The sequence below is a fragment of the Echinops telfairi genome, unplaced genomic scaffold, assembly GCF_000313985.2.
Source record: "Echinops telfairi isolate 266 unplaced genomic scaffold, ASM31398v2 ScPeMD7_7469;HRSCAF=8507_1, whole genome shotgun sequence".
Taxonomy (NCBI): Eukaryota; Metazoa; Chordata; class Mammalia; order Afrosoricida; family Tenrecidae; genus Echinops; species Echinops telfairi.
Genome location: NW_022111373.1, coordinates 118,637,780 through 118,648,533, shown reverse-complemented (window position 1 = coordinate 118,648,533; position 10,754 = coordinate 118,637,780). Strand labels below are relative to the sequence as shown.

Sequence of the window (10,754 nt, the reverse complement as noted above, 5' to 3'; positions counted from 1 at the left end):
AAAGAAAAATTGATCCAAAGTAGGAATTTGAGAAGCACCTTTCAGTGAAGAAAGCTGGAGCTGCTCCTTCCTAACGCTTATCGCCTACGTTTCTTTTTCAAGCAGGTGGTCTAGAAGAATCGGCTGTGACCGGCATCGTCGTGGGGGCCTTATTAGGAGCTGGCTTGCTAATGGCCTTCTACTTTTTCAGGTTAGCCTTGCTTATAGAGTTCCAAAAGGACCCTCCTTCGCTGCCTTTGCACCATCCTCCTTGTGACTCGGCCATGTCTCCTACCCGCAAAGCACGGTTCTCCAAAGAGCCTCAGCCATTTGTCATTATTTCTAGTGCTAGTTGAGCAGATAAATCATAAATGGGGAGCTTTAACCAAGGGACACTTATTTTCTCGAGGTTTAGGAGACTAGAAGTTCAAATGCAAAGCATAGGCTCTAGGGGAAGGCTTTCTTTCTCTGTCTCCTCTGGAGGCAGGTCTTGGTATCTTCTGGGTTTCTGTTCCTGGACCATCTTCATGTGGGTTAGGCATCTCTGCTCAGCTTACTCATCTACCAGATTGGAAATGCAGGAAATCTATGACAGATGAACCCCTCAGGACCAGGGGTGACAGTGACAATACCAGGAGGGAAAGGGGGTGTAGAAAGGGGGAATTGATCACAGGGAGCTACATATAACCTCCTCTCTGGGTTATATGCAAATAACACACACTTTATATATATATAAAACAATTCAACTCTTCACACAATGGTTTCCTATATACTCTATTGGATTTACATGTGTTTGCATGATTTATGTGGTCATGTTATATGCAAAAAAAAAATTACAATCTCTTTTATACCTCAAGAGATTCACTCGATTGACCCTACATTAACCCTTTCTTATTAGCCTAACAGAGACAGCCTAGTTCCAAAATGGGATTATAATCACGGGTTAGGATTGACAACATGTATATTTTGGGGAGAAATAATTCAATCTATAATACTTTTCTTCTGGGGTGGCACTCAGCTTAGTGGCCAGTAGGGTAGCACACTGAGATCAGAAGTTTCTATTGCATCCCTTGTGGGACAGAGGGCTGCTACTATCCTTTGATCACATAAAGCCAGACCTGAATTCCTTTCACCCACCAAGTGCATAAGTGGAGGGGGAATCTGGACTAAGGTGGAACTCAACTTTCTAGTTCTCAGACTTGCTCTGGGTCAAAATAAGTCTTTGGGTTCATCTTCTAAAGACAAAGACGTAGCTCTCAGTATATACTCTCGGGCTGGTCGGTGCTCAGTATTTGGAGAATTGAAATGGTTTGTTAGCTAAGACTTGAAAAATCATCATATGTCTGTGTGCTCATGATTCTGATGATTTCACAGTACAAGGGTAATGTTTGGTGCATGAATTTATGGCTTATTCATAAGTCATTAGACCACGATTTCATTCTGCGTGAAAATGCCGCTCTGGGTGTATGTGACCCTTTGTGGGAACAATTGTATTCCTGTTCCTCAGGCCACAAGACCCTTAATCTGATCTTTATCTGGGCCATATCCTGGGAGTTGGGGGTGGGGGGCTTCTGTGGCAGAATAGACCAGATTTAACCCACAAGGCGCCCAGGGAAGAAGGGGGAGGCTTGTTTTATGCTAGTTTGGAAAGCATGCCAATTTTTCTCCTTGAATAAAGGCATAATGCCTTGGGGCACACTACTTTAATCTCTGACCAGGGTTTCATATTCTGTCACTTCTCATTTATCAACTCAAACCCAAATGTCCCTTGAGGGCACTCTTTGTAAGAAAGACTATAGTATGTTGTGGCCAAGTGAGGTTTTATGACTGTATTCACTTTCTCTCCACCCAGGAAAAAGTACAGAATAACCATTGAGAGACGAAACCAGCAAGAAGAAAGTAACATTGGAAAACATCGGGAGTTACGGGAAGATTCCATCAGGTCCCATTTCTCAGTGGCTTAAAGGAAGCCTTGCCCTCCTGCCCACCCCTCTTGCTCGAGATTCTTTAAGGAGATAGTTGGGATGAAAGATATCAATGGAACAGAAGGGGCGCTCTTGAAGAACTCATTCTTTTAAGCAGTTAGCCATTTTTTGTTTTAAAATTTCTTTAGAAGCTCAGGAACAATCAATAATCACAATATGCCTCATGGCCTTTCATCTCATGAGAAACACATGTAAGGGTAGAGCGTCACACTGTTAGATGTTCACTGCTTCAAGGGTGTATGATTAGGTCACTGGTTTAAAGATCTGATGTCTCTATATATCTTGATGGCTTTGGGGGGCATTTCATGCAAGGGTGCAAAATGTGGTTTTCTTAAATGAAATGGTATATGGCTCGAATAAAATAGTTTTCCCAGCAGGATATTCTTGGAAAGAATTTGAGACCCAGGAAGAGGAAGGTGTAACGAAAGAGGGCAAGGTTGGAAATGTCGTTTTCCTTTCTCTGTGCTTGGTGGACAGATTAGATGGGGAGGGCTGCTCTCCTCAGCATCTGCTTCTGGGTTCAGACTCTGTATATCCAAAGAGGATTGCCTTTTCTCCCTGTCTCCTTCAGTGGCTTCTAAAAGCTCTTCTGGAAAGTTGTAACTATTAGTGAGACAAGAGGATTCACACACACACACACACACACACACACACACACACACACACACACACAGCAGGTCTAAAATATTTCCTTTTCTAATGTCAAAAAAAGTCCTACGTCACACTAACATTTTATTTTTGAGTATTTTAATCTTATATTTTGCTATTAGAAAATGTGTCTATTTTTTCATTTTGAAGATTATAGGTCACTTGTATTTTAAAAGCATGGGTCATGTGTATAGCAAACCAACAGTGGTGAAAGATGTTTCTCTTCTTCTCCTGGCTTCCCTCGTCTCCTTGGCGACAGCCAAGCACCACAGGCTGCTTCGATTACAGATGTAGAGATGGGTCGAGATTCCAAACTCTCAAGGATTTAGGGCTCGACCCATCAATGGACCTGTTTTCATTGCAAGTGATATTAGGCATGGACATATGCTGCCAATCCTGGCAAAATGATCTTAGTCATGATTAGGAGGTGGACGGTTATTAGAATTTGCAAAGGGAGACGTCCCCTTTTACAGAAGGACATATTTCAAAAATTCATCCGGGGCATTGTTTCTTATATTCAGTAATGATTTTGGGTTTTAAAGAGGCAATCTGAGTATCTGCCTAGATTCTCTTTTAGCCAGCTGCATGGAGCTTTAGAGACATCCCTCGTAGCCTGTGTAGCCACACTGGGACTTCGGGTTACATGGAATAAGTACTTCCTGAATATCTGTTTTGCACCCATTACTCTGAGCATGGGTTTGAACTCAGGTTGTCCCGTTCACTTATACTTATGGGGGGAAGTAGAGAGAGGAGACTGGGGAGTTATCAGAAGAGTGTCCCACCTTGTCATAGGTCACTAGGGTCTTTCCTCCATAACATAGTGTACATCTGAACAGTAGATTTAAAAAGTATCTTCATATCTCTAAAAGTCCCACGACAGAGAAGGCTTTGGCTGAGTTTGAGTCATTTCTTGGTGGTGAGGGAGGCCATGGTTCCACCAAATCCCGGCCACGGTTCCACCAAGGCCTGTGACAGAGCCACCGGGCCTCCCTCGCTCAACTGGGCCTGCGTATTGGAGGAATCTGCCTCCATTGCCATCACTGCAGCCCGAGGGGACAGATTAGTTTGTATGAGACATGCTTTTTCTTTCTTGTCGGAGTAAACAGAAGGCTGGCTGCTGGAGTGTAGGATACAAGAACTCTGGTCAACTAGAGCATCCATCGGGAGAAGGACTGGCCTTTCTACTCCCGCTAACCGGTCCAGCCTTGGAAGCCCCAGGGGTCGCTGTGAGTCAGCTGGCCGCGAGAGCCGCCCTGTTGTCGTTCTCCCTGTGTGGTGCCATGAAGAAAGTGCTGAATTGGAAAAAGGATAAAAAAATGAGAGAAAGAATGGGAGACTCCAGAAATTCCAGAATAACGCAGGAAGAGAGACTGGGAAGTAAAGTCTAGGAGCGCAAAAAAGTCTTTGGCAGCATGGGATGCCGATGTGAGGACCGGATGGAAAGAATATGTCCATCTCTAGCTGAATTGGAACGCTTCTTGCTTTCTCGTTTTTATTTGTCAGACACCCTGACCATGTATTTTTGAGATAGTCATTTCCTGTTGTCTAGTATTTTTTAGAAAGAAAAAGAAAGTTTAACCCCTCATGCTTACTAGATGGGGAAAAGCACGCTACTTTGCCTGGGTACAAATAGTTCTTATCTCTAGAATTTTTAGGGTCCCAGGAAGTCTAACATTAAAAAAAAAAATATTCCTTATTTTTATGTCAGGGAGAGGAACAGTCCTCAAATTAAAGTTATATCGCTGGGCAAAATCTGAAAAACGAGTGCATAGTTAGTTTTTCCAAAAAACCAAACCCAAACAAAGATGGCAGAACAGGTCTTGAGATGTCTTGTGTCCCTGCCAGCCTCTCTGTCTGTCTGCAAGTCTGAGCGTGTGTTTCACACGGGTCACTTGTTCACATTGCTGCTGCGTACTCCTTCTGCCTCACAGCCTTCTTGCGCATCACCACAGCCCCTGTCCGTTTTGACAGTTCTTTTGAGACACCTCTTGTTTCCAGCATAACCTTGGGTTAAGGCTGCTCAAGACAAGAATTTGTGATTTGAAACAAGACGAAATGCCATCACGGGGGAACATTTTATGGTGGTTTGGGTGAAAGTTTACAAAGTAGAGCTAATTAGTTTCTCATTCAAGAATGTACACCCATTTTGTCTGGTGGCCTTAGTGACAGCCCCTCAACAAAACAGCAGGCGTCCCCCTCCCTCTCTGGACTCACTGTGGCCATTTTTCTCTTGGCACGCCCCTTCCTGTCTTCTGAACTGGTGGGGAGGGGGAGGGAACCCCAGTGCTGCCCTTTGGTCTCTCCGAGGGCTTGATGGGAGGAGCTCGTTCTTCCTGGGTGGTGGTGTTCACTTTATAGGCCTGCCTGTTTAAGATGGTCTCTCGGAGTGGCTTCCCTTTCAGTTTTGAAGGGTGACATTTGGAATGTAGCTTCCTAACGTGCTCAGCAGCATCTCTGACAGCTCGTCATGCATCCCTTAGCCTTTAGGGATGCATCATCTAGTGAAATCAACAGGGCACTTGAGTTCTTAAATCCACAGGACACATTTTTGCTCTGCTTCCTGGGATCCTTGATCAGTCTTTTCCATCTGGCCCAGTGTAAGCTGACACGGACACAGGTCAAAACAAGTAGATACTTTTTTGGTGTTGGAACTAAAATTTGATTTTATGGCTGTCATTGTGACAGTCATAGATTTATGACATATGATTGATGTGACTGACATAGATTTAGTGAGCACTCTGTCCTGGGCCCCAGGCCTGAAAGCCATTTTTTACAGGACCCACCTTTAATGGCGGGGAGGGAGAAACCTTCTTGGCTCCTTTTGCTTAAGTTCAAAGAGGGTTGCTTTAGAATGTTAGGTCATTCTCCCTATTCAAAAGCTTCTACAAAGAAAAGAAAAGAAAGAAGAAACAGCAACAACAAACCCATTGTCATCCTGACTCACAGCAGCCCAGTAAGACAGAATAGAATGGCTTCACAGGATGCCTTTGGCTGGAAGTCAAACAGCCCCCTAGGGTCTCTGAGGCTGGAAATCTTTACAGAAGTGACTGAGGCAGTGTTTTCCCTCGGAGCTGCTCCTGGGTTTGAATCACCAAGGTTTTGGGTTAGCAGCCTAACGCATAACACACGGCACCACCTCACGACACACTCTTTGGCCCTCACTTATCACTGTCTTTTCGGTTGTTGCTGATGTTGGAACATGGCAAGCTGTGCTGTCAGCAGTGAACAGCCCTCGTGCCGAGAGACAAGAATTTAGAGAGGTGTCAGCAAGGCTCTGTTGGCTACTTGTAGATGCCTCTTTAGGAGACCAAATAGAATATTATGCCACTGGTATCAAGGGATCATTTATAAACGGCAAGGAATGCCTACCTGTGTTTCTTAGGACACAGGGAGCTAAGATCCTGAGTGAACGCAGTCATGAGGCCATATGCCAGCCCAAAGGAGGCCCCGACTCTGTGTCACGGGCTTTGTTTAGTTACACCCTGTGGTTCGCTGCTTCGTGGGGAAGCTGGGAATGAGGTGAGGGCCTTGTTCTGTGGAGCACACAGGCTGCCAAGGAATGTGGAGTCTGTTTTAGGGGCAGTGTGGAGGCAGAGAGAAAGGGATGCTGCTCAAAGGTCCTGTTTCTTTGTCCCTTGGTCTGTAGAACTAAAGAACAGCAAGTAATGCAGACCCTCCTCAACAGTTTTTTGTGTGTGCCAGACTCAACAAGAAGCTTGAGACATGCCCAGGAAGAAGAATCCGGAGTTCAATCCTCCAACACCCTCTTGCTGTGCTCTCAGAAGTGTCTGCCTCTCGCTCATGCAGGTGGAACCCTGTGAGGGAGACCTCTGTACTTTCCCAGAGGAAGAAAAGGCACACAGGTGCCACCTGTCAGAGTGTAGCTGGGTGTGATCAGAACCCTTACACGGATTTGACCACACATGCTCTTGGGGCAGCTCGAACCTGTGATGTCCATTGGCTCCAACTTGCCTGGCTGTGGATTTCCTCACAGAGAGGTCACAGAGGCCCCTTGCTAGTGTCTCCTACCATCAGAGGCAGGATTTACAACAGTTTTCAGGAAGTGTTAGCTTGGAGTTTGTTCACATTTCTCTATAACCACTAATGTTCACTCACACCAAAGGCGAAACCTTCTAAACCAGCTGACGTTCTCCAGGTCCTGTTTGATGGGACGTTAATCACAATGAGACCCGAGGGTGCGAAGGGTACCTCCGTGTGTTCATCCTCTTTGATGGAGCAGCCGAGGACTGATGCCTAGGGGAGAGATTTGAACGAGCAGAGGTATGGGCTGGCAAAAATACTAGACAGCTTTGATCCAGATTTTTAAAGAGCTGCATTTTTATGCACAAGGAATTAAGGGACCATTTACTGTCAATGACCAGAAAACCCCATAGGCACCATGATCTTTTTTATGTGTGGGAAAGTAAGGTTGTCATCTTCAAATGGGTTCCAACTTGTATCCACCCTGGAGCACAGAGTGGACCTGTGGGTTTCTGAGGGTTTCTGAGGCTGTCTGTCTTTACAGAAGAGGACAGCCTCATTTTCTTTCCCACAGAACAGCTGGTAGGTTTGAACCACCCACCTTTTGGTTAACCCATGGTGTCATCAGTACTGCCTAGTAATTGGGAAGAGAAGGTTGAGAGAAAGGAATGTTTGTCCTGTTTATTAGCCAGTGCCAGCAGCTGGGAATGCCCATTGTGGTGTGTCTTCTGGAGAAGACAGCTTGGAGGGTCCAGAGACAATGTGCAGATGCTGTGAGCTTGCAGGCCTTCGCTTTGGGTCCTGGGACTCTGAGAATTAGTCCTTGTGCATGATGAAAAATTGAAACTGAGAGGACAGACACTGTGGAAGTGGAATTCTGGGTCATGCTAGTCATTGTTCGTTTAAGTATAATTGTCAAACAATGTGGAGCTACCATGAGCCTGGTAGCCAAGGAACAGTAAAAGCTATACAAGCTACATACCGTTTATTATTCTAATGTAAGTAGAACTATCTGCATATAATGTGACTTAATTTATTGTTGTTTGTGTAGAAAATGATAATTACTGACTGTGGATATATAACCCTTGTTTTGTATAATATATTTTATTTCTGGTGCAAAGTGGTCATTTAAAATATCTACTTCATTCGGTGTTTGGATATCTATGTGTATGTGTTCTTGTAAATGTTTCTACTAAACAAGAATGTCACATACCCTGAAGATAACAATGTGTTCTCATTAAAAGAAAAATACACCCCACAGAAGCCTTTTCCTGTTTCTCATTCCACAACATACATGGCGCCTGTCCATAGACATGGAGGCATAGACGTGCTTTCAGAGGGCCCTTTGGGGTAAAATGAGTCAATGTGATGTCTTGTAACATTGTTTTGCTGTCCACTGAAGGACTCAATAAGTTCTGCCATGCAAGGAGAAACTCAAAGAAAAAAGATGACAACACACTACAAAACAAAGAGGCCCCACTGCCTTCCAGTCCATTCTAACTCATAGTGACCCTATAGGAACAGAATAGAACTGCCTTGGACTGTCTCCCAAGCTGTAATCTGTAGGGAATCAGATTGCCACACCTTTGTCTCGTGAAGAGGCTAGGGCATTTGAGTCATTGGGCTTTGTTTGCAGTTGAGCACTTAACCGCTGCACCACTAAGGAACCGCGACTCTGCCAGGAAGACGCACCCTTCCCAGTCATCATGATCTCAAGGCTCTGCAGCTGGAGACCACCACATGGTGACGGAACATGGGCATCAACTCAGCTTCCTTTTCCTGCTCACTTTCGGGAGATGCTAAGTCAGTCACTCAGTCTCAGTCATGCTCCGCCCCGATGCCGGACATCCCTGTGACCACGGAGGAAAGTGCCGGACATCCCTGTGACCACGGAGGAAAGTGCCGCAGGTTCTGGCACCACTCCAAGACTGGCTGCAGATCACCCTGCTGTGGGCCAGCGGGGTTTCATTGGCTGATAGTCAGAAGTAAATCGCCAGGCCCTTCTTTTTATTTTCTAGTTTTCCAATACATTTATTGATTCAAAGTCCACCTAGAGTATGGCTCCATGGTTAAGTTGCTTTTAAAAAGCGTTGTATAGACATCGTCACAATCAGTTCTAGGGCACCCTCCTCTCTCCTGTATTAGGCCTGTGTTAGACCGGATTGATTAGAGAAGCAAATACAGTGATATTCATCATATGCATGTATAAGAAAGAGCTTTATATTAAAGAACAATTGAACATTGAGAAAACATCCCAGCCCCGTCCAGATCAAGTCCATAGGTCCGATAGCCCTTATGTCCGATACTAATCCATAAATTCCTCTTTAGACTCACAAAGCACACGCCATGGTACCAGGAAGCTCACAGGCCAGGGGTAGGTCCAGTGGTGGTGGAAATATCTCAGCCCTGGTGTGGGTCTCCAGGTATCTCTTCTAGCTCCAGGGTTCTGGTTTCCATCAGCCTGGCTCTGTATGGCATGTCAACAGGACTATATAACAGAGAATGTGTCCCACCTCCAGGGAGGAAGAGATGAAGTTCCGCGAATCCCCATGACAAGGCCACGCCCACAAGGAGGGATCGGTAGGTTGTGACCTGATTGACAGGCTACACTCCCCTTCGTACTTATTTACCAAGTTGACATCAAATTGTGTAACTTCCACAAGGCCCTTCTTTTTAGTCTGTCTTGGTCTGAGAGTCCCTTTCTGAAGTCCGTTCAACAACGTAGCAGCACACAAACCTCCGTGGACAGCTGGGTGATGGTGGTGGTGGCGGTGGCTATATTTGAGGTGCGTTGGCTGGAAAGCAAACCAGAGTCCCCTGTTGTGGGATGTAAAAGGGTTTTTCTCCCCGTTATCACTCATATCATATGCTGAGCCTAGGACACTGCTTGCTAGCACAAAGTCATATCCTTGTCAATGAGGGTGGTGCGTGATGGAGACCCAATGCCCATCTCTAGACAATTGGACATACCTTCCAGAGGGGTAGTGGGGAGATGAGTCACTTAGTTGCTTAGAGGTGCTCTCCCTGAGGGTATCAGCCATCTAGAGCAATCAGACCCTATTGTCTGTCCCACCATAGGTGGGGCCTACTCCCCTCTGATAAAGATAGTGGATTGTTTGCCTGAAGGAGATCCCAGAGACAAGGCAAAGCCAACTCAAGAAGGATCAAGGTTAGGCTGCTGCCATCTTGAATCCAGGATCAACCCATCTTGTCACATGTGTACCCCTAGTCCCTCCCCTTCCTATTGTGTGTACACCCCTAGCTCATCCCCTTCCTGTCACACATATGCCTATTGGACAACCCTTTCCTGTTATGTATGTGGTTACCTGTAATCACGGAGGCTCGCACAGCCCCCCAGTGTATATAAGCTGTGATTGGAAATATCTGCTCTCTCTTCTCCCACATGGACCACCAAGAGGGGCTGAGGTGAGCATGCTACCATGAGATGTGTCTGCCTCCTTTATTTTATGCTCTCTCCTGCCTGCTGTGACTTTACCATGACCTTTAGATATTATTGCCCTACAATTACCCTACGGACCCCTCCGTTGTTAGAGGCTGGTTTCCTCTGACACCCTGTGTGGAAGATGAGAATGCTATCCACTGAAACCCCAATGCCCCCATCCTGGGAAGTTACTCTGGATTAATTTTAAGTTGGAGGGACAGTGATTCCTGTGGTTCCCTAGGTGTGCTAACACTGACAACGAAGCCTGGCAATTCCAAAAATGCCACTCCCACTGTGCCATCTGAGACGACTGTAGCAGGGTTTGACTGAAACTGGGGTGTGTCAGGATTGAAGGGGAATTCGATATCGTTAAGGAAAAAACAGGGTAAACCCACTACTTTCTCATCTCTCCAGGGTTACTTGCATTGGAACGTAGGCGCCCCTACCAAATTTAAAAAGTAATTCAATTAGCCTCCCACTGTTGGAGGATGAGAAACAATGCTGTCGTTGTTTGGTGCAGGTGTGGAGTTGGTTCAGACTCGTAATGACGCCATGGTCAACAGAGCAAAGCGCTGCCTAGTCTTGCACCAGTCTCCCAACTTGAACCCATTGCTGTGGCCACAGTGACAATTCATCTCATCAAGGGCCTTCGGTCTTGCTGCCCATCCACTTTTTCAACCATGATGTCCTTCTCTCAGGACTTGGCACTCCTGATAGCA

General features: G+C 45.8%; 1 protein-coding gene across 1 annotated transcript in view; it reads left to right on the top strand.

Annotated features, from left to right (window-relative positions):
* The window catches only part of NPR3 (natriuretic peptide receptor 3), a 94,410-nt gene extending 86,559 nt beyond the window's left edge, over positions 1-7,851 (top strand). The window contains exons 8-9 of the mRNA XM_045285266.1: positions 106-190; positions 1,832-7,851. Of these exons, the coding sequence (XP_045141201.1) occupies positions 106-190; positions 1,832-1,943 (197 nt within the window). The 3' untranslated portion in view covers positions 1,944-7,851. The remainder of the gene's footprint in view (positions 1-105; positions 191-1,831) is intronic.
* Positions 7,852-10,754: the final 2,903 nt, after the last annotated feature.